Source organism: Mustela putorius, unplaced genomic scaffold, assembly GCF_011764305.1.
Source record: "Mustela putorius furo isolate JIRA1106 unplaced genomic scaffold, ASM1176430v1.1 tig00003909_pilon_pilon_pilon, whole genome shotgun sequence".
Classification (NCBI taxonomy): Eukaryota; Metazoa; Chordata; class Mammalia; order Carnivora; family Mustelidae; genus Mustela; species Mustela putorius.
Window position 1 is genome coordinate 701,984 of NW_025422057.1, and position 22,735 is coordinate 724,718.

The 22,735-nt window shown below is 58.9% G+C and overlaps 1 protein-coding gene across 7 annotated transcripts in view; it reads left to right on the top strand.

Annotated features, from left to right (window-relative positions):
- Nucleotides 1-22,735, top strand: part of CFAP46 (cilia and flagella associated protein 46) — an 88,879-nt gene that overhangs the window by 54,324 nt on the left and 11,820 nt on the right. For 5 of the 7 annotated variants that reach the window (XM_045068471.1, XM_045068473.1, XM_045068472.1 and 2 more), the window contains exons 32-48: nucleotides 2,046-2,194; nucleotides 2,973-3,071; nucleotides 3,416-3,548; nucleotides 4,294-4,440; nucleotides 6,196-6,396; nucleotides 6,476-6,582; nucleotides 7,623-7,799; nucleotides 8,809-8,944; nucleotides 13,227-13,409; nucleotides 14,093-14,281; nucleotides 15,679-15,783; nucleotides 15,859-16,038; nucleotides 16,496-16,666; nucleotides 20,598-20,695; nucleotides 21,125-21,201; nucleotides 21,744-21,868; nucleotides 22,339-22,460. In XM_045068471.1, the coding sequence (XP_044924406.1) occupies nucleotides 2,046-2,194; nucleotides 2,973-3,071; nucleotides 3,416-3,548; nucleotides 4,294-4,440; nucleotides 6,196-6,396; nucleotides 6,476-6,582; nucleotides 7,623-7,799; nucleotides 8,809-8,944; nucleotides 13,227-13,409; nucleotides 14,093-14,281; nucleotides 15,679-15,783; nucleotides 15,859-16,038; nucleotides 16,496-16,666; nucleotides 20,598-20,695; nucleotides 21,125-21,201; nucleotides 21,744-21,868; nucleotides 22,339-22,460 (2,399 nt within the window). Of the gene's footprint in view, nucleotides 1-2,045; nucleotides 2,195-2,972; nucleotides 3,072-3,415; nucleotides 3,549-4,293; nucleotides 4,441-6,195; nucleotides 6,397-6,475; nucleotides 6,583-7,622; nucleotides 7,800-8,808; nucleotides 8,945-13,226; nucleotides 13,410-14,092; nucleotides 14,282-15,678; nucleotides 15,784-15,858; nucleotides 16,039-16,495; nucleotides 16,667-20,597; nucleotides 20,696-21,124; nucleotides 21,202-21,743; nucleotides 21,869-22,300; nucleotides 22,461-22,735 lie in introns of those variants that run through there. The other 2 variants (XM_045068475.1, XM_045068477.1) reach the window with 2 other exon arrangements.

The window sequence follows — 22,735 nt, forward strand, 5'->3', positions numbered from 1 at the left end:
TGCCGAGTGCGGGAGCTCCTGCACACCTGGCACCGGGGGGCACCGCCGCGTGTGGATGTGTTCCCCCCCCGGACATGCGCCTCGCCGCTCCGGGTAGGGCTTTAGGGAGGTTCCGCGACGCAGGCGCGAGTGAGGGAATCTTTGGCCGTTGGTGACTTGCTCCTCCTCCGGCCGCTCCCTGTCCCCGGCACCAGGGGGCGGGACCAGACCTCCAGCCTCTGGTCACAGGGTTGGGTCCCCGGCACGCAGTCCCCCTCCCCAGCTGTCCGGGGGCCGCCTGGAGTCACCTCACGGAGACAAACTTAGCTGCTCGGAATGCCTCCTGGGTCTTGAGGTCGCAAGGGTTGTTGGAGCTCGGTGCCAGCAGAGGGTCCGTGTCCTTGTGGGTCACTCATACACCACCACAGGAAAAGCGGTCAAGGACTTGGGCCTCAGTGGCCCAGCGGTGTTCCAGGTGGGGACACCTCCCGCTGCTGGGGCGGCCACTTCTCAGTGCCGCGGCTCTTAGCATAGTTGTCTGCGGTTGTGGGAATGGGGTGCGGTGGAGAGGCACTCGCCGCCTCCGTGCTAAGTAAGAGCACATCCCCGATTCCCGTAGGTACGGGGAGGCCGACAGGAGCGCGGCTGCCCCGTGTGTTGGAGGCCATCGGTCAAGCCTAAGGAGTTCGGTCAAGGCACGGGTGTAACGGTTCGCACAAGAAACGGCGCGACGCCAGCCTGGGGGCCTGAGAACAGGACAAAACCATAAGTCACTCTTCCTGGCGGTGGTGACAGTGCCCTTTCTTCCATCTTCCCTGTGACTTGAGACAATCTTTGCTGGCCTGGGGCATGCGGAGTGCGTGGGGCCAGGCCACGTGGGTCGCCGCCGCGGACGGTCGTCCATCTTTATTTTTCTTGATTCTTGGGGAGGTTTGTAGAAGATTATTTGTTCGTTCTGCCTTAAATCTGGGAGAGTCCCCTGGTGGGAACTTCTGGACCTTTTCTTCTTTGTGGGAAAGTCATAAGTTACGATTCAGTTTTCTTTGTAGTTCAAGAGCTTTTCTGATTTTCTGTTTCTCTTATAATTTGGTGGATTGTGTTTTTCTAGGGTATTTCCACGTAACGTAAAATTACACGTTTGTAAAATAATGTTCCTAATGTCCTTTCATGATCTTGGAGTGTCCGTAGGCTCTGTAGGATGCGAGCCTTCCCACCCTGCTTCCCGACCAGCCTCACCAGGGTTATCGGTATTAATCTCTCAAAGAAAACGCATGTTCTCCTGGTCGCCCAAAGCCACTGGTTTTTGGGAAGTCCCTGAGACGGCTGCTTTGTGTGTAGATCACCCTGACCGTAAGGTGCAGGCCTTTGGGGACCCAGCCGGGTGCGAGGCTTGCGGTGGACCCTCCACGCGGCTGCTTGTCCCCCCGCACAGGAAAAACTCCAAACAAGCAAACAAAACCCAGAAGCGCTACCAGCCTCCAGCCGGCTCGTGAGTCCTCAGAAACCCCCCCGGACGAGTGCACCCCGATGTGGCTCACTTCCTGAGACCCCGTTGTCTTCTGGCCCAGTAACTGCCCAGCACCACCCAGTGACCTGCGCTTGGTCCAGCTTCTTGAATTTTCCACCCCAGAGTAATAGTTATGTCAAGCCCAGTCTGTCTTCACGATCCGAGATGTTCTCTACCTGTACTCGGTTTTAAGGCAGTTATATGTGTCCATAGAGAGACTCGGTTTTCAATGGATCAGCAGTTTCTAGTGGCGGAAATCTAACAGAAACATTCATTTGAGTGAACATGTGAATGGGCTGTTTGTTGTGAGGACTTTTAACTGTATTGGGTGTGGACGGTTACGGGTGACCGCGCACGACGAGATGAAAGCTAAGCGTGAGGAAGGTAGGGCGGAGGGCACCGCGCCCCTTCACTCAGCAGACACGGCTCCGTCCCCGTGTGCGTCGGGACCTGTGCGTGGCGTGGGGAAGGGCGGGGCCGCCGACGCGAGACCTGGTGAGCTGGCGGCCTGCCGTCCCTCCGGTGCTTGACCTTACACGCCTGCTGTGTGTTTGCGTAGACGTACACTCTGTACTATCTGGACCACTTGGTCAGAGCCCTGCAGAAGCTGTCCCTTCGCGAGCTCACCGTCCCGCTCCTGCAGCTGGGGGCAGCCGTCGCGGCCGCTGTGGTGGACAGCAAGAGCCTCGGAGACCTCTACCACCTGCGGTCAGTACGGCTGATGCACGTTCAGGGAAACTGGGGGACACTTGGGAGGCTGAAGGGGAATACTCCAAAGCAATGTAAGAGAAGCAGCATTTCCGAATACTAATTCTGTGGTTGGCTAATTCCATAAGTAATAGCCCGGGGATTTGTAAAACCAAATAAATCAGCATACTCGATCATGAAAATACTCTTTTTGTTTTAAAATTTCTACTGGGTTCTTAAGGGAAGATCGTTGTTCTAAGGAAACGTACGCTGGCGTATTAGAATGCAGGGCCGCTGTGGGGCCTGCTCCCCAGTCAGCAGAAGCAATATTTACCGGGTGGCGGGGGGCAGGGAGAGCAGCCGTGAGGCAGGGGCGGTGAGCGCTTGCGCCCAGGGCTCTGCGAGGGACGTACAGTCGGGCTCTGCAGTGCTCGGGCAGCTCTTCTGTGAGCTGGAAACCCGCGACACCGTCTCGCACCAGAACCGAAGCAGACCTTGCCCGTGTCGCGGAGCTCAGGGCCCCGCCCGTGAGCCTTATTTTTCCCTGTGAGGGTGACCTAGACGGGGCGTCCGGACGGAGTCCGGTGTGTGAGTGCGTGTGAACATTCTTGCCGCCTGAAGTTCGCAAGAGGCACGTGTGTCATTTTGCTTACCTCTGAATATTACTGAAAACATCACTAAATGATCCATTCTGTTCTCGTTTACCAGTTTTTAGGAGGCGCACTGAGCCCAGGGCAGCCTGGCCCTTACCCACACGTCCCGGGTGACCCTGTGCTTGCTCTGTCGCCCCTTCCCCTAGACTTGCCCTTGCTTGTTCCGACTTGAAATTGAGAGAAGCAGCTACTCACCACGAGGAGCAGGCCGGGCGGACGTACATCTACGATCTGGAGCAGGCGAGGTGCGCCCCCGAACCCCGCGGTCCCGACCTGCCCAGGGGACGCGAGCTCGCCTGCAAACAAGGAAGGGTTTGGCCAACACGGAGCTGCTCCCGGCCGTGTCCTCTCCAACCCCAGGCCCATCCTGCATCACACGCAGCCGGGGGGACGACGCTTGACCTGGGGGGGTGTCAGGGGCAGCTCTGGGGGCAGTCGTGGGAGTTTTGTGTCATCTCTGTGAACACGCGAGTGACCGGTGGCTGTTTTAATTTGCATTTCTGGATCACTAATGACATTGGACATTTCCAGACACTTGCTTCTTGGCCGTGGCATTTCTTGGGCATGTCACCTGGGTTACTTACATTAGCTGCAGGAAGGAAATTGCCTTGAGAAAGGAGAAGAATAAGGAAGCAGTCTTAGACGACAGTGTGCTGACGCCGGCTGAGCCCGTAACTGCAGTGCCGCCCCCGGAGACGAAGCCCCTCGTGGCCCAAGACAAGGTACCCTCGCTCCGCCAGCAGCACCGTGTCCCCGAGCCACAGCTCGGCCCCTAGTGGGACAAGCCTTCACCGCGAGCTGTGTACAGACCCTCATGTCGGGTTCCCGGGAAAGCCGGGGTGTGTCCCCTCCCCGTGCGCCCTGGGTGTCTCTGGGGAGATCGAGGCTACAGATCACCTCCGAGTGCACCCACCAGGGGCTTGGGCAGGATTCAGAGAAGACAGGCAGGGGCAGCACAGAGGGATTCCCAGGAAGGGTGGCCGAGGCCGGGGCACTTGGAGAGTTGCCCCAGAGGTCTGACCACTGCCCACACGGCGAGATCACTGGTGTCGGCTCACACCTCAAGAAAAGCAGCCGTCAGGCCACCACGCTCCGAACACCTGTCACCCCGGGGCCGCCAGCCTTGGGCCTCCGTCCTCGAGCCGCGGGCGTCAACCATCTGGGAGGCGCGGTAGGAACGTGCCAGGCCCCCATGTGTCTTGAGGAATTCAGGGGCTCACTGACACCTCACATGCCGGTCCGGGTGCCGCCTGGTACCGGAGACCCGGGCCCCAGGGCGCAGGGCAGCGGCCGGAGCAGGGGCAGCGCAGGACCTGCTCTGACACCCCCGGGGGTGGGCTGGCGGGTGAGAAGAGACGCTGTCCCAGGAGACGGCTCGCTGCAGAGGTCGGGGGCCAGGCCTGGGGGAAGCATGGACGGCGGGAGCTTCCTCAGCCTCCGGCGCAGACCTGCCGCCCCATCTTCCAGCTCCTGACGGTGAACGGAGACACCGGGAGGGGCCTGGAAGGGACGTCCTTCCCCCAGCTGTGGATGCTCAAAGCCGACGTGCTGCTGGAGATGGACCTGTACCAGCCCGCGAGGCTGCTGCTGGCGGAGGCCTGCCTGGCCTTCCAGGTGAGGGGCCACCATGCCCCGGGTCAGTGCGGGGGGCGCCTGCGCACAACGGCTCTCTGGGACGCAGGTGTCTGCTCGGAAGGTGGCTGGCCTCTCGCCGTTCTGCAATGTCCATCCTGGACTCGGATCTAAGTCTCTGCCCTTGGCCTGTGGTTTCTTTGGTTTTCGTTCTGTCCATGGAGAGTTTGCTGAAGTCCTCACTTCCTGCGGCGGCTGCAGGTCTGACCCCCGGGTGTTTCCTGATGTCGTGTGCAGCGGCTGAGAGATAGGAGGGCTCCTCGCTGTGGGCCCAGCCCAGGTGTCCGTGGTCTCTCGGGGGGCCTCGCTGGAAGCCTGAGGTCTTCTGAGCCCCCGAGAGGCTTGCACTCCAGCCTGGCTGTTCAGACCTTGGCTCCCAGTCCCCCGTCACCCCCGTCTGCTGTGCTCCTTGGACCTGCCCTGCCCCGGCGGGCACATGGGTTCAGGTGCCCCCATGATTGGTGTCTAGTGCCCGCAGCTGGAGGCCCCAAAGCCCCAGCTGTGTCCTCCTGAGCTCCGTCCCCCGTGAGAAAGGTTGCCCGTGTGTGCGCCCTTACCTGGGGAGAAGGGGGTGCCTGGGACAGGCGGTTCGATCAGTGTCCGGCTCGGAGAACCGCATTCACTGGGGGGCAAGGCAAAGCTACAGGACCAGACGGGCTGTCACGGGTTTTAAAGGACTCCAGAGAGAGAAGGACCTTAACAGCACAGAATTCAGGGCCGTTGGAGATTCAGGCCGTGGGCAGGGTGCTTGTCCAGCTCAGATGGCTGCGTGCGGGCCAGACAGCAGAGGGGCGAGGCGGGGGCAGAACGGGGAGCGTCCGGGTGGGACCGAGAGGCTGCACTCTGCTGGCAGCGGCCTCTTCTGAGACCCGCGGGCTGAGGAGCCGGCCGTCGGAGAGCTCCTGGGGATGTCGTGCCCAGGTGGTGGCTGGGGCACCTTTGCTCCTCCAGACGCCACTCTGCCCCCTCCTGAGCCTTCTGTCCCGTGTCCCACACACATGGCCGGCGCCTTGCCCGCGGGCTTTTCCTTCCTGCCCTGAATCGCATCTCCGTGGGGCCATAGCGGTCGGCGCCTGGCGATGTCTCCCTGGGGCGTCTGCCCGCCCCAGCCCCTGCGACCCTCCACAGCAGTCCGCCATCCGCCTCTCTGCTGCGGCTGCCCCCACCACCCCCACCATCCCCACCAGCATGTCTGCCTCCTGTGAGCGCCTGGCTCGCCTCGCCTCCAGCCTGCCCTGGCTTCTGGGGCCTTGGCTGTTGGGAGCACGGGCCCCAGGCCCAGCAGGCCCCACTTCAGTGTCTTCGAGCTGTACGCTCGCTGCTCTGTCCGGAACTGGCCACCACGGACTCCTGCCCTTCCCGCCTGAGCGCCCAGCATCCTCCTGCCCGGGTAGGGTTCAGAGGCCGACAGCACCCGCACCGCATGCCCAGGCTCCCTGCACCGTGTGTGACGGACAGGGGATGAGGCAGCCACGGCTGGCGTGGGTGCAAATGTCCGCCGTCTGTGGCCAGCGTCTGGACGGCGGCTCCTAGGAGCGCACTGGGGACTGCTGCCAAGGGAGGGCTCGGGGACCCTGGAAGTGGACATTAGCACATGCACAGGTCTCAAGCCCCCCCAGCCCCGGGCCCTTCAGAGGGAGCCGCCCAGTGGCCACTGTGTGGGGCGAGGCCTGGTGCCCGGAGCTGCGGTCACGCCGTCCGGCTCCCGCCGACTCTGCTCACACGTGTCTGTTTCAGGAGCTTGGTGACCCTTGCGCGGAAGCCAAGTGCCTGCACCTTCTAGCGCAGCTGGCGAACAAGGAGAGAAACCACGCGCGCGCCCTGAAGCTGGTGGAGAAGGCCCGGCGCCTGGGCGGGGACGAGGAGTTCTGGCACAGTTCCGCGCTGACCCTGGCAGACGCGCTCCTGGCCAAGGGAGGCGAAGGCGGCAAAGTGACGGTAGGGCCGCCGGGCGCTCGTGGGGGGTGGTGGGTCCCCCTGGCCCGGAGCCACCCGCGGACGTCGCCATCCTCCTCAGGCCTGCCAGGAGTTCCAGAGACTCATCGACGTCTTCAGGGACCTGCAGAGGGAGAGACCGAACCGAGCGCCTGTCCTGGAGTTTATGAGCACAGACCTGGAAGCCAGGTAGTTCTCTGCGAGGAAAACTGAATTCACACGAGGTCGGGGCTGCCTGTCCTCACGCGACTTCCCAGACCTCTGAGGTGCAGAGAGTCACACAACACCCCCGACCCAGCTGGCCTTCTCCGAAGCGGAGCCTTCCACCTGGGGACCCTTGTCCACAGCCCATGGCCCCGGGGGGCAGGGGTCCGGGGAGGTCGCTAGAGCCTGACCATCAGCCTTCTGGCTCCCAGAGACAGTGTCTCTTCCTTTCCAACGTGCCTTTTTCTCGAGACAAGGACGCAGGTGGCTCATTTGGTTCCTACATTCTCTGGGGACACGTCTGAGCTCCCCCAGGTGCGCGTGGACCCCCGTGGGGTGAGGGGCAGGCACAGTCCCAGCAGGGGCCTGGCCGCGGGGTTTTCTCCTCCCCCGCCCCCCGTGATGGTGTGACCTTCGTCCCGCGAGCATGTGCCTCCGTGGGGTCTGTCCTGTCTGGGTCAGTGGCAGGCGCTTTGGGTAAAGAGCTTCAGAGACCGACACTTGCCTCCCGGGCTTAGGGGTCCTTCGGATGTTTGGCCTCTTTGTGGCACTTTGTATTCTTCCAGAAAATTGCGAACTCTGGGTTTTGGGTCGTGTTGGTGTGTCTGTTTCTGGACTCTTTTCCTGTGACGTCACAGTCTTTGTCACAGGTCTGTCCCCGCCCATGCCCAGGCCCACCTTCCCCGCGGTCAGACTTGTGCATCGCCTCCCGCTGACCTTAACGAAGTAGCGGCCGAGGCTGTCCTCACGGTTTCCCCTTGTTTCCACCTTGTGTTTGCTCAGTTCTGGGTTCTCCGTCGGAGGGGCTCGGGCTCCCGGGGCTCCGGCCGGCGGCACCCGCACGTCACCCCGGGTTCCCGCGTGGGATCTGCGCCTGCGCCACAGGAGAACGGTGCCGGGGCAGGACAGTCTCGTGGTGGAAGCACGTGGCCCGCGTGCTTTCTGGTCCATGGGCAGCGCGCTCCGTGTCGGGGTGACGCAGGCCGGACCGCGGTGGCCACGTGGGACGGTCCTGCCGCCCACAGATGTGTGAGCCTCCGGGTCAGGGCCGTCGAGGACCTCGCTGGCTCTGAGCCTCCCGAATGCTTGCTCCTGCTGACCGAGCTGCACGATCGTTTGACGGAGATTGAGAAAAAGCTGACCGCCTGCGGCTACAAAGAGAAGTGTGTGGACATAAAACTAGAGCGCGCAAAGATAAAGAGGTGCGGGGGCCCCTGGGGTGGGGGGCTGGGGTCTGTCCCTGAGCCCCTGCCCCCCTGTCCCATGGCCTGACCCCGTTCCTGGCTCAGGACTCCCCAGCCCCCTTGTGTCCTAGCAGAGCGTCCTCCTGGCCCTGGGGCCAGCTGCACATCCCTCCAGGACAGCGGCATGGGGGGTGGGGGCGTCCACACTCTTGTCCCGCCCCCTCGGTGTCCCCTCCACCGCCCCCCGCGGCGTCTCAGCAGACACAGCGAGCTCCACACACCCACCCCCACCTCGTTCACACTCTGCTCACGCTCGCGCAGACACACATCACACCCATGTGTGCCCATTACCTGTGGTCACTCACAGGCACACACACGTCGGCCCTGTGTGCCCCTGGACATGCTCGCCCTCGCTGGCCCGGCAGCAGCCCGCGTCAGCCTCCCCCGTGCGACCTCTCGAAGTCCCCACTGGCTTCGAGGGCAGGGGCTGACCCAGAGACAGAGGAAGGAGGCCGAGCCTCAGCGCACGGCCCGTCTCCCAACTCCCCTCCGGCCCCCCGGCCCCGGGCTGCCCACCTGCTTGGGGTGCGCACAGGCATTTCGAAGCGCAACAAGCAAATCTTGTGTCAAAGGTGTTAAAAACAGCCTTTATGAGGAAAAAGCCACCTGGACATATGGGGTGTAACGTTGATCCTGTGATTACAGAATCGATATGGGGTCCTTGTCGAACTTTAAAAAATGCAGGAAGGCACGGAGAGGAAAACAGGGCAGTTAAATCAGCACAATTTACGTCCTGGCGTTGGTTCGTTGGATAGATTTAATTTTACAAAAATAGAATAAAGTGCATACGCATTTTGGGGCCAAGATACAGTGACGATATCTTTACATATAGAACATCCAGTCATAAAATTTGAAGTACTCATAAAGATACGATGTAATTATTTAAAATCAGACACTGCAGTTTGTTAGTGTTGATGGAATAATGCTGAAGGTTCTGGCTCCAAACCCACTCTTCCATCTTCTAAAGATTATGCGCCCGGCACGAGAGAGAGGAAGCCCGGCGGACGGCGTATCACCTGGAGGCCTACGACTTGGTCCAGAGCGCCGTGGCCGAGGCAGAGGCGCTGTTTCTCAGCGTGCGGGGCTTACTGTCCTCCCAGGAGGTGAGTCTGGGTCCCGGTCCCTCCCCGGAGCCCTGAGCACCCCTCGGCGCACACAGATACCCCCGCACTTGCCCTAAAAGGCAGCCTGCTTCCTTGCAGTCTGGCCGGGACGCAGCATCGCAGCAAGATTCGCCCTCCCTTCCGAAATAACAAAAATGTCTACTCCCTTCCGAGTAGACAAAAATGTGAAACAGATTTTCAACACGCTAGATGCCCACATGGGCAGCGCCGTCCCTGAGCACAGGTGGCCCCACCCCGGCCCACCCTCACCACGGACGCAGGGGGCCCTCAGGAAGGTGGTGGGCCCCCACGCAGGCTTGGAGCAGCACCTGCTCCCGCCAGCCAGACGGGACAACCTCGTGACCCCAGGCACTGCGCCAAGCAGACGGAAGGTCTTGTCTCAGCTGGGGGTGATCGGTCCAGGACGAGCTCCGCCCTGGGTCAGCTGCACGGAGACCCGGGAGGGCCACAGTGTCTGCCGACGGCTGTCCCGGAGCGAAGGCAAACCAGCTTCTCAAGTGTGCCTAACAGAAGACGAGGACACGCAATGTCTGGCAACCAGTGAGAAGCACCACGCCAGAAAGCAGGGAAAATACGCTTCCCAACATGCGGAACAGGCGTCCGGACGGACCGGGAACCGGCGCGGATGTCAGAATTCAAGGACGAGAACAGGGACAGGACAAGGGTACAAGTGAGTCAGAAGTCACTCTTGAGAACAGTGTGTGGGTCAAGACCAGGATGCGATTAAAGTAGAAATCGAAAAGCAACATAAGAAAAGATTTAAGTCCATAGATACAGAAAGCTGATTAGTGGTTGTCGGGGAGGGGCCGGGGAGGGGCTGAAGACAAGGCTGTTGAGTGGGGTGGGGGTTCCCTTTTGGGAGGACGAACCATGAGGGTGAGGCTGCACAAGGCGGTGAGAGCACTAAGGGCCACTGCGTTGTACACTTCCAAACGGTGGTTTTATGTCATATGAATTTTACCTCAATTAAAAACACCAGAAAGCTATGGCTGAAATACCCAAATATTTGGAAAGTAAATAGCGTCCATCAGAATAACTATGAGCCAGAGAACAAATCAAAAGCGAAAGTATTTCTGAACTGAAGGCGGAAAAAAACTCAGAAATTTCATGACGTCTCTAATTGCAGTGCTTAGGGGAAAATTTGTAGTGCTGTATAACCACACGACGAAAGAAGATCCCAGACTAACAACCTTAGCCTTCATTGTAAGGAAAGAGAAGAGCCAAATGCAAGTGAGCAGAAAAAAGGGGACTGAAGATCTAAGCAGCGATCAGTGAAATCAGAGACATAAAAATAAAAGGTAAAATCAATAAAACCACAGGTTGTTATTTGAGATAAAAAAGTTCCTACACTTCTGTCCAGACTGATCAGGGGAAGAAAAGGACATAAATGCTCAGTATCTGAAATAAGAGTTGTAGCATCACCAGGGAGCCTACGCGTATTAAAAGGATAAAAGGGAATATTCTGAGCAACTTTGTGACGATATAGAACAATTCCTCGACGGACACAAACAACCAAAACTCATTCAAAAAGAAATAGATTACCTGAACAGCCCTTCATCTGTTAAAGAAATGGAATTTTTAGTAAGTCTTTCTACAAAGAAAACATCAGAGCCAGACTGTTTTACTGGTGATTCCTAGCAAACATTTAAGGAGAACATAACACCAATTCAACACAGAGTCTTCTAGAAAATTGAGAAGGAGAGAACCCATCCCCATCTGTAAGGCTAGCATGACTGTGATACCAAAACAAAACCTGCAGATTCATGAGCACAGATGCAGAAGTTCTAAATAAAACTTCAGCGAATTAAATCCAATAATATGTAAAAAAGAATAATATGGAAAGTATGTAAAAATATGTAAAAAATATGTAGAAAACATAACACATCAATGCCAAGTTGGGGTTATCCTGGGATTGTTGTAACTTTCAAAAATCAATCAATTTGGCTCACCATATTTTCTTAAAAATCACCTTAAAAATATGATCACCTCAGTAGACAAAACCCAACACTCATTCCTGACTGGGTGGGGAAGACTCTCAGCAAACTATTACCAGAAGGAAAGCTCTCCCAGCTGATAGACTGCATCTGTGGAAACTCTAGGACTCACATCACACTTAGTGGGGAAAGCAAAGCACTAAGATGGCCCCTTCCCCCACCTTCATTCTGAATTGTACTTGGGTTGTAGTCAACTCAGTAAGTAAGAGGAAGAAACCAAAAATGCCCAGTCTAGAAAGGAAGAAGTAAAACTGTCTTTGTGTACAGAGGGCATGATCATCTGTGTAGAAAATCTCATGCAGGGGCACCTGGGTGGCTTAGTTGGTTGAGCGTCCGACTCTTGATTTTCAGCTCTGATCCTGATCGCAGGGTCATGAGATGGAGCCCTGAGTTGGGCTCCATGCTGGGTGAGAAGCCTATTTAAGATTCTCTTTTCTGGGGTGCCTGGGTGGCTCAGTGGGTTAAAGCCTCTGCCTTCGGCTCAGGTCATGATCCCAGGATCCTGGGATCAAGCCCTGCATTGGGCTCTCTGCTCAGCAGTGAGCTGCTTCCTCTGCTCTCTCTGCCTGCCTCTCTGCCTACTTGTGATGTCTGTCTGTCAAATAAACAAAAAAAGTCTTTAAAAAAAAATAGATTCTCTTTTCTTCTCCCACTGCCCCTGTCCTACCTGCTCGCACACTTGAGCGCTCTTAGAAAAGAAAAAGAAGAAAGACTCTCATGCAATCTACAAAAATGGTAACGTAAAGTTTAGGACACGAGAACAATATAAAAAATTAATTTTATATTTCTATATACTCACAACAATTGATCAGGTATTAAAAATTCAAAAACAAAACCACTGGATAGCATAAAAATGAAATTTGACAAAAAGAGGGAAAATTTAGCCCTGAGAACTAGAAAACATCACTGAGAGAAGAAGACTTAAGTAGATAGCGAGGTATACCATGTTCATGGACCAGAAGACTTGCTGTAATCCTGACCAAGAAGCTGCAGGCTTTTCATAAAAATTTGAAAAAAAAATTTAATTCATTTGAAACTGCAAAAGATGTAGCACAGCAAACAGAACTTAAGAAAGACTGACTTGGAGATCTAACACTACCTGATTGTAAGATTTATTATAAAGTGACAGGAACCAAAGCCGTGTGGTTTTAGTGTATAAGTAAGACGAGCAGAGCAGTGGCACATAACAGTGAATCCGGAAATAGAAGATCGCTTTCAACAAAAGAGCAAAGGCAGTTCAGTGAAGACAGGCCACTGTGTATGGCAGTGGTGCTGGAGCCTCTGGAAACCCAGACGGCTTCAGTGCATTCCTCACACCAGACGCCAGATTCAGCCCAAGAGGACGGGAGATCTGAAGGTGAGAGCTGAGACTGCTTCTGGAGGAAAACACACCTCGGGGACCTTGTGTTCAGCAAAGATTCCTTACACGCAGCTCTCGGGAGACAAACTGAGACCCGCTCTTCAAAAGACACTATTCAGGGGGTGCCAAGACCAGGCACGAGCCTGTAGAAAATATTTGCAAACCATGTGATGGACAAGGTCTTGTATCCAGAATATAAAACCCTCTTAAAACTTAGTACTAAGAGAAACACCCCCATAAAAAGTGGGCAAAGAGTTGAGCAGACATTTCTCCAAAGAGGACATGTGGCTGATGAAGAATGAGGGGATGGTGAACTCACTGGTGAGTCAGGGAAGCCACCGCACACCGCCTAAAACGCCTGCAGCTTAGAAGGCCGGCGTGGCAGGGGTTAGCAAGGACACAGAAGGACTGAACTCTCGGGGTCTGAAGCACGGACAGCAGCTTGGTCATTAAACAGGGCCCCGGAGGAGCCGGCACCCCACACCCAGGAGTTTGCCTGCGGAAGGTGAAAGCGCACGTCCTCGCAGAAGCCCGTGCACACGTGTTCACAGCCGTTGGGTTTGCAGCGGCCCCGCGTGTGAGTGGGTGCTCACGCTGGGCCCTCCTGGACTACAGGTGCCCCGTGTCCATGGACACGTATCCGTGGACAGGTGTGAGCGCGGCAGCAGCGTGGGAGGGTCCGAGTCGTCTCGTGAGCGGCATCAACCAGAGGAAGCACGCGCTGCGGGACGGTCCCCGTGTGGACCCTAGAACCTGTGAACGGGCTCGTGTGGTGGAGTGTGGCCCTGGGCTGTGTGGGCGGGAGGGACCAGCTAGAAAGGGGGCGTGAGGGTGTGGGGCACAGGGACACGGGCATGGCCTTCCCCGTGGCGCTCTGACCGCGTGTGTCCGGCCCGCCCGGCTGCAGAGCCTCAGCACACCCCTGACGAGGAAGCTGGCGCGGCTGCGGCTCCACCTGGCCGAGGCGTCCCTGGACCTGCTGCAGCTCATGTGGGCGGAGGCGCAGGCCCGGCGGCGGGGGCAGGGCTCGGCGGACAGGCTGCTGGCCGACTACCTGCACAGCCTGAGCGACATCACCTCCGTGGACCTGGTAACCGACCTGAGAGCCCGTGGCCCAGGGCTCTGGGTCCTGCCTGCGGGGCACCGGGGGCGTGGGGGGCACGGCAGGACTGACCAGGGGGTGGCGGGGGTGGAGCCCTCTGACCGCGGCTGTGTCCTCAGCCCCCGGGGCTCCCGGCCCCCCACCCCCTGGTCTGATGGCCTTGGGGGGCTCCTGGGGGATGTCCCGGGCGCACTGCCCTCTCCTCCCCGGGCATGCGCTTGGGCCGATTATTTCCGCACAAGGAAGGGCTCAGCAGGGGTGAGTTCGTTCCTTAAAGAAGTTGAGGTTAAACATCTCTGAAGGGAGCATCCTGCCATTTCGGACACTTTCTCCGACTTCACACACTGTGCACCAGAGCAACTTGATGTAACCGTAAATACATCAAAGTTGGCCCTAAAATTGAACTCGACATGGGCTTATCTATTTGTCAGTGAGTCCCAAGCCAAGGTTCTCTAAGCGGATTTTAGTGACTCCCCAACGCCTCAGCCCTGGAGGCCGCCTTCCCCCACTCCTGCAGAGGCCAGAGGGTGCATTTCTCACCCGGGACGTCGCCCCTCCTGGGGGTGTCAGACCGGGGGCTCAGGGACGGGACGCGGTGGTGGGGAAGGTCGGGGTGTCGGGGAGCCTCTGCTGTTGTTCAGGGCAACGCCAAGGCGCTCCTGTCCCCACAGAAGTGGTTCACGCTACGGCGGACCCTAGCCCACGCGGCGCTGGCGCAGCTGGGGAGCCTGCACTCGCTGTCCGCCGGCTGCGTGCAGATCCGGGCGCAGGTCCTGGGCCTGGCGGGGAAGGCCCTCCGCCTGCTGGCTGTGCACACGGACCCCGAGCACCCCACCTGCCACTGGGAGGACAGCCCGTCGGTACGTGCTCACCCGCAGCCCCTCGGGAGGGAGGGCGATCGGAGACAGGCCTCGACCTGCCCCTGACTGAGAAGGGTCGTGCGGCCTGGAAAAGCAAGGACCAGGCGAATAGTCTGTCCGGCGTGACCAGCGGATGGGAAAGAAACACGGACTTCTGGGGAAGGACTCTGGAGAGAAGGGGGAGCAAGCACATACCCAGTCCAAGGGCAGGACGCCCCAGCCCCCAGTGCGGGTGTCCCGTCTGCATCTCGGCAGCTTTCCTCCAGGGGTCTGGGGTCTGCCTCAGTGCTGGGAGCGGAGAAGCCCCCTCCTCATGTGCCGCAGGGGACCCCAAGCCCCCTTCCACCACCCACAGCGTCTGGTGTCCCCTGCTTCTCCGGAGCCCCCCGCAAGGCTGCCCAGGCAGGCTTGGTGGTCGCGGGGCAGCACCGCAGCCAGGAAGGAGGCCTGGGGACAGCTGCTGCCGCGGGCTGTAGACCCTGCTGGCCACCGTCCTAAATGTATCCTTCTGTCTGGAGGGCACCTGCTCAGAGGCAAAGTCAGGCTCGTCCCCCTGGACTCTGCTCTTTTAGGAAGACTCCGGCCCCGAGCAGCAGGGCCCCACACTCCTGTGTGAGCGCCGGTCCTGATGCCTCACCGGTCTGGATCCCAGGACCTGGGACTGGGCCCACACCCGGGTGACATGATGGAGCTCCGGCCCCTCCCTCCGTCTCTGTCCCTTGAGCACCTGCACAGGCAGCTCTGAGCAGGTGGGCGTCGGCCAGCGATGCCGGCAGCCCCCTCCCCTCGGGGCTGGGGTCCTTGCCTACGGAATGGCACTGGCAACGCTCCGTCTCAGAGGCCATCAGGGAAACACCCACAAGCAGCTTCCAAGAAGCGTGGCCCTGCAGCCCCGGCCCCGTCCCCCAGCCAGGCTTTTAAACCCTGCTGCTCCCGGCCGTGACTGCACAGACCCAGGGGCTCCCCTGTGCCTGCTGCCGCCCCCTGGCAGAGTCCCCTGGCACTCCGGAAAACCTCATCTGCGTGGCTGGTCCTGCGGTCCCTGGGGCGGGCGGGCACCTGACGTGCTCAGTCCGGGCTGCACGGTACTGGCCGCTGCCTGTACTTGGGGAGGTGATTTTGAAGGACCGAGGAAAGTAAGCACAGAATTCGATTGTTCTGAGACCAGGGACACTCGGACTTGCTTCTCTAGAGCTGCTTCCCCACACATGCTGCACCTGCCAGCCGCCGGGGATCCTGGGCCAGGGCCTCGGGGGTCAACCTGGTTGGCAAGAGGCCCGACCGCTCCCAGCAGCACACCTCACCGAGAGGTCCCACGGAGATGCCCCACGTGCGGCAGGCGCACCCAGGCTGGGCGGTGGGACGGGCGCGGGCTGACAGGAGGTACTTCTCCATAGGCCACTGCTGAGCTGAGCGGCCTTAAGCATCTGGAGACCATCCCCGAGGATGGGGCCGGCAGGGGTCACTACGAGGAGCACAGTAGGAAGGGCTCAGACCAGCAGGTACGGCCACTCACCCCCACCCCAGGATTCCGGGTCCGCAGAGCCCCCCTGAGCCCGAGCCCTGCACCCCCACAGAAGAAGATGGTGCTGGCCCAGAGGTTCCTGGCCCAGGCCTCCGAGCTGCTGCTGCAGTGCCTGCAGGTCGCCCTGGCCAGCCGCCTCCTGGATGTTGCCGCTGCCGCCAGCCTGGAGATGGTGGAGTGTACCGGCACCCTGGACCCCGCGGCCACCTGCCAGTTCCTGGCGCTGTCTCAGGTATGGTCTGCTCGGCACCCCGCCTAAGGCCTTTCTCGGCCGCCTGGGAAGGGGGCGTTCCCGGAGCACCCGGCACTCGCTCCTACGGGTGGGCTGGCCCCTGGGCCGCGGCCAGTCTCTCTGCCTTGGGAGCGTGGCGCTCAGCTGGAAGAGGACCCTCTGGAGGAAGTAGGGAGGGCCCCCTATGCTTCAGAGGGTCCCCTCGCACTGACATCCTGTGGGTCCACCAAGCCTCATGCTCTTGAGGCTCAGAGCAGAGAAGTGGGCAGGTGCCGGGGGCACAATGGGGCAGGGCCTGGTGACAGCCAGTGGCCAGGAGAAGCACAGCATCCAAGAAGCTGGTGCCGGGAGACGCTGAGCAGCCCCTGGCCACCCCTTCCTCCCCTCGCCCTCAACAGGGGCGCCCATAGGCCCTGGCAGGGCTCAGCCTCTTAGCTCCGTCCTGTGTTTTCTTCAGAGCTGCTTGGCTTCAGAGATGATGTGGGACGTCCTGTCCACGGCCACGGCCAACACCAGCAGCTCGCAGCTGGCAGCCCTCCTGCATCTCGAGCACCAGCTGAAGCAGAAGGGGAGGACGTCCACCAGCTTGTATGCGAGTGTGGAGCAGAGGCTGGAAGTCATCTCCAAGGTGAGCGGCGAGCTGTCCACGTCTGCCCTGGCCACGCAGCCCTCCGGCATCGCTGCGTCACCAGCCTGAAGATAGCATGCACCAGCACGGCCTCTCACCAGATGTGTGGTTCTGGGGGTGTCCCTCGCCCTCTCTGACCTCCACCTCCTCGAGGGCCCCCTGGTGACCGTAAGTGCCCAGGCCTGCAGCAGGCCAGGGGGGCACAGGGCCCCTGAGGGTCTTCTGGAGGGGATGCACTTCCTTCAGCCACAGCAGAACACCGTGGACACTAGCACATCCTCCTTTGCTTGGAGGAGCAGGTGTGAGCAGGAGAGTTTAGAGAAACATCAACGAAATGCAATGGATCAGGACAGCAGCCCAGGCGCTCTGAGGGATCCCCCACTCCCCCCTGCTTTTCTGGGCGCACCTGTGTGGGTCTGACCTCAGCCCTTCCTCCAGGGCTGCTCTTCTCCCTCTGATGCTTGGGGTCGGGCTGTCCTTTGTGTGGACCACCACGCGGCCTGCAGCGCAAGAAGCTGGGGGAGGGGCCAGGCAGAAACAGTGAGTGCAGGAGACAGTTAGGAATAGCATAGAGCAAACACGTACAAGGAAATAAATTCAAAGAGTGTAAAACCGTCATCTTAACACCTTGTGGAATTGAGCTTATCTTGTGGAAGACGATGCGAAAAGCAGGACGATTAGAGCTTACAAAGTATGAGTTCTGCCACTCCTAGGGTAGGTTAAAGTTACATTTTTATTAGATCACAGTAAGCCAAAGATGAATGTCATGGTCCCTAGGATAACCACTAGAATAATGTGTAAGTAAGGTAGTAAAAAGAGAAAAATCAAATGGTAGCATTTTATTATCCCAAAGACAGGCAAAAAGAGTGGGGGGAGAGAATATAAAAACATAACAGTCCCAGTAGGAAAAAAGCAGGAAGAAAGCAGTTAGGAACCCAAATATAAATATAGAATTACAATAAATGTAAATCGACCAAACCCTATAGATCAAAAACCAAGATTGTCAGGTTGGCTGAGAAGAAAAACAAAATTGAATTATATGTCGCTTAAGAGAGACCTGCTTCACATGTAAGGACACAGAAATGTCGAAGGAAAAGCTGAGAAATAGTATCTAAGTCATGAAGATACTCATCCGGTGAAAGCCAGGTGACCCGAGGATCAGTCAGCAGGGAATCCACGTCCTTGGTCCGTACGTACCATCATCAAGCTTCACAGGCACGAAACAGAAGTGATGGGAATTCGAGTGCTGGACAGGACATCCACGCCGCCTCAGCTTCCCGTGGAAGCCACGGACCCTATATAGATCAGTAAGCATGCAGGGACGCGTAGGAGAGCCGTTTGCATGTGGGTCTGCCCGGACATTCACAGAGACATCCCCTGAGCACAGCGCTGACTATGACTGGGTTCTCTTCTTACCAAGCTTGCAGGGAGCGTGTGCTCTATGGACCAGTGCTGGCCATAGCAAAGCCTGAAGACTCTCCAACTGAGGGAAAATCGTTCCCTTTGTCGTCCTGCCACAATGCAATTAAATTAGAAGTCAACGACTGAAAGATACAATCAATTTGAAATTAAACAATATCCATCAGTCAAAGGAGAAGTCACAATGAAATTTAGAAAATATTTTAAGCTGACTTAGAGAATGAAAATATCATATGTCAAAACCTATGAGACTTATCTAAAGCAGGGCTTAGAGGAAAAATACAGCCTTGAATACAGGGAGAAAATCTCACAAACAGTAATCTGGGTTTTGAATTCTAGAAGCTAGAATAAGAACACCTCTAAGAGGGACGCCTGGGTGGCTCAGTGGGTTAAGCGGCTGCCTTCGGCTCAGGTTATGATCCCAGTGTTCTGGGATCGAGTCCCACATTGGGCTCCTTGCTCGGCGGGGAGCCTGCTTCTCCCTCTGCCTCTGCCTGCCTTTCTGTCTGCCTGTGCTCGCTCTCGCTCTCTCTCTGACAAATAAATAAAAAAATCTTTAAAAAAAAAAAAACACCTCTAAGAAAAATAAACGGTAGTAAGAACCCCAATAGAAACGATGGAATTCAAGTGGGAGAGGACACCAGCAGTGGTAGAAGCGCTCCAAAGAGAAGACTAATGAAATTGATGAACATTTAGAAGATCTGAAAAGGAGAAAGAGAAAGAAAAAGAAAGAAAGGAAGGAAGAAAACCCAAAATTCCACTATCAGTGATAAAAAGACATCACGGAGCACCTTCAGACTTCCCAAAGCCATTAGGACATGTTCTATGTAACCATACTCCAGCAAAGTTGGACAATCTGGATGGAATCGAGAAATTTCTCAAAAAATACAAATTACCAAAACTGATAGAACAGAAAATCTGAGTAATTTATTATCTGTTAAAGAAATTGAATCTTTCATTAAAAACCTTGCAAAGAAAAATCCCAGCCCACTCGGTGAGGATGTGGAGAAAGAGAACCCACCTACACTGTTGATGAGAATGCGAGCTGGTGGCCACTCTGGAACACTGTGTGGAGGTCCCGCAGACGAACTACAGATACCACTTCCATATGACCCAGGGCTTGCACGACGGGCTATTTACCCAAGAAATACAGAAACACCAATTCAAAGGGACACACGAACCCCGATGTTTTTAGCAGCATTATTTACAGTAGACAAGAGATGGAAGCCGCCCAAGGGTCCCCTGACTGATGAACGGAGAAAGGAGAGGGGTCTGTGAGTGCAGTGAAGAATTATTAAGCCATAAGAATGAAATCTCGCCCTTTACAATGACAAGGATGGGGCTAGACAGTGTTGTGCTAAGCAAAGGAAGTCAGAGAAAAACAGATGCCATAGGATTTCACCCATATGTGGAATTTAGAAACAAAATGACCCGACAGAGAAAGACAAGCCAAGGGACAGACTGTTAACTCTAAAGAATGGGCTGATGGTCACCAGCGGGGAGTTGGGGGGACGGTTAGGTGACGGGATGGAGGCGTGCCCTTGTGCTGAGCTCGGGAGACGTGTGCAAATGTTGGGCCATGATGCTGTGCACCTGAGACTCGTACAACACTGTGTCAGCCGTACTGCAGTTAAAATAAAAACCTAAACAATGAGCGAACCCCCGAAGGGACTCTCGGAGCACGTGTTCTGTTCTCCCTTCGATAAGAGTAAGACACGCTCCCACAGACGGGAACGTCCCAAAAGATAGCAAAAGGTCCGTAAACATTCCGAACGGCGCCCAGCTTCATTAGTACCCAGGGAAGTGCCCAGAGGAAGGTGGCTTCAGTCACCGCCGGGCCACCCGGACAGCTGCCACGGGCCCGTGCGGCGGCACCAGCGGGCGCAGGATGGAAGAGCGGCGGGCGGCCTGCCCCCTGCACAGGTGCTCCCCAGTCCCCAGGGCCCGTCCAGTGGCTTCGGCCAAAGCAGACATGGCCAGGAGTGGACACAGGCCATGGATGCGCATGGATAGCCCAGGACTCTGCGCCTGCGACCCCCGACCCCCGGCTTCTCCTCCGCGCTGACGGGCGCTGCCGCTGAGGGTTTTGGGCGAGGACACGGTGCGGCCCCCAGCACACTTGCAAACGCAAAGCTGGTTTCATCAGCAAGTGGGGAGCTGTGCTTGGGGGTGCGGTGGCTGCTCCGGGAGGGCTGCGGGGCCACGGCGCAGAAGGCAGGGGCCCTGCGCGTGTCACCTGGGGCGCTCGGGGCACGGGCAGAGGACGGAGGGAGGGCTCGAGCAGGCCGGACAGGTTTCCCGCTGCTGCTTGCTGGGGCTCTCAGGCTCACCGGCGCCCGCAGGTCAGCTTTGTGCAGGAGACCCGGGAGGGATTCCTGGCGCGCCCTCTGCCCCCTGTGGCGGCCAGGGGGCACCCGGTCTGAGCGCCCCGCCCCCTGCACAGAGCCTCTGCGGACTTCTCGGCGAGGGGCCTGCACCGGCGCGGTCAGTGACTGCTGCCGGTCACCCACAGGCTTGGCAGAATCTCAGGGTCACGGAGCAGCACTTGACCCTCCTGAACGAAATCCCGCCCAGCTTTCGGGTCCTCACTCTGCAGCACTCGCCGGACAGGTGCGCCTTCCCGCCCCGCTCTGGGGCCGCTCCCCACCCTGCTAGCACATCTGGCAGTGGGTGCGAACCCGGCACCGGGGCTGCCAGGCGGGAGGGCATGTTGGGGTGGACCGAAGGCCCCCCGCAGGCTGGCCGAGGCGCCCAGCCGAGATGGGTGGGGCAGCACGGCCCCGGGGGAGGCCAGGCTGGCACCTGTGGTCCGCAGCATGGCGCCTGTGCGGCGACTGAAGGCCACAGTCACCGTGGGGCGGAAGGCTTGCCGGGCACAGTCCGGATGGGCCTGTGTCCGTTCTGGCTCCCGACGTGGCCGCGGCGATCCTGGGGCGGGGCTCCGGCCGGGATGGAGGTAGGCGGTTCACTGAGTCTGCATCTCTGGGGCTCGTCTGGGACCCCACGGTCTGGTGACCCCGCCCTGCGTCCTGCCCACAGGACGCATCTGTACTGCGCTGCCTATGAGAGACCCAGGCCGGTTCCTGCGGCCAAAGGGAAGTTGCTGCAAGTGGGCGGTGAGTTCTGCCGCCTCTGCCGCCCGGGGGCGCGCGGCCCGGGGACACGTGCTGCAGGCGGGTCCACGACCCACACTTGGGGCCCAGCCCTTCCTATGCTTGCGTGGGGTTGTTGAGCTCATGAGAGACAGGGAGGGAGGCGGGGTGGTGCTTCCTGGACCCCCGCCGCCCCTGGGGCCGGTGACGCACAGATGTGGACCAGCTGCCCCCTCCCCCTCCAGGATTTCTTCTCCCCAAACCACACACTCCCACTTTCCTCCTTACGTCTCAGGCATATAATTCCACCTAACGTTTCATGTCAAGCGGGGGAGGCTGTGGAACGGAGACATGCGTCCGTGTCCCCGCTTCTGCCAGCCCTCACGAGCGCCCCCGAGCCAGCCCTGTCCGCAGCCGGGACCTTCTTCTCCCGTGGAGTAGCCACGCGCCCGCCCTCCGCTCACGCTTCCCGCTCCCCGGGCTCATGCACACCCCCGTGCTGTCCTCTGCCCGAGGGTGGTCCGTGAGGCCGTGGGGTGGGGACAGGAGGGTGTCGCTCTCCACAGGCTCTTGCCAGGTGGCACGGGTGGCCGTGAATCCAGACACCCTCTCCTGCCTATTGGCCGGGGCCCAGCGGTGCAGGGAGATGGCCGAGGTCAGCGACGAAGACCCGGCTCCCAGCTCGGGCATGGTGAGGCCCCTGAGCCCAACCCCCGGGGTGCCGCGGCCACAGTGCAGGGGCCGGTCCCGGTCCGGCTGCTGCAGGGTGTGGCAGGGAGGGCTAGGTGAGTGGCACCGGCCATCCAGACCCCGCACTGCTGGACGCCCAGGTGCGGGTTCCCTCACGTAGCCGGCTCTCGCAATGCTTGAGCTCGGCTTCCTCCCGGTGTCCGCAGACACGCCAGGCGGGGCGCGGGGGGCGGGGGCCTCGCGGAGGAGCCGCAGGCAGAGCCGGCGAGGAGCTCGGTCTGTGGGGGCTCGGGTGGGCCCTGATCACGGAGCAGGCAGGGGGCGCAGGGAGCCCAGGTTTTGGGGGGAAGGGCAGGTTCGAGGGTCCGCAGGGCCCTTCCCACGCTCTGCTCTACCCGGGTGAGGGGTTATGAGCCCCCTCCCCCGCCCTCAGACGCTCCTGATCCCGGGGTGACGTCGGGGTTGGCACAGGAATTGGAAAGTGCGCGCCCAGAAAGGGAAGGACAGTCTCTGCAGCGATTCGGTGACGTCCTCGCGTCCGTGGAGGATTACCTGAGGCCGCTGTTCCCCGTGCTCAGCTGCCCTGAGGCCAGGTGCTGTGGGCTGCCAGCTCCGAGGGCAGGGGCCGGCCACATCTCCTGATTCGGGGTGGGCTTCGGGCCCCAAGTTGGCAACCTTCTTGGGACAGACAGGAGGGCCACCATCTGTCCCCAGCAGGGCCTTGAAATGGTGGGCGCAGTCAGGGATAGGGTGCCTGGGAGCCGGGGCGGCCGGGGTGGGGGGCTCAGCCTGCAGGCCTCCTCTGCTGCCTCCCTGAATCCTGGGAGGAGCCGGCTGTGGGATAGGGACGCTGTTCCCACGTGGACAT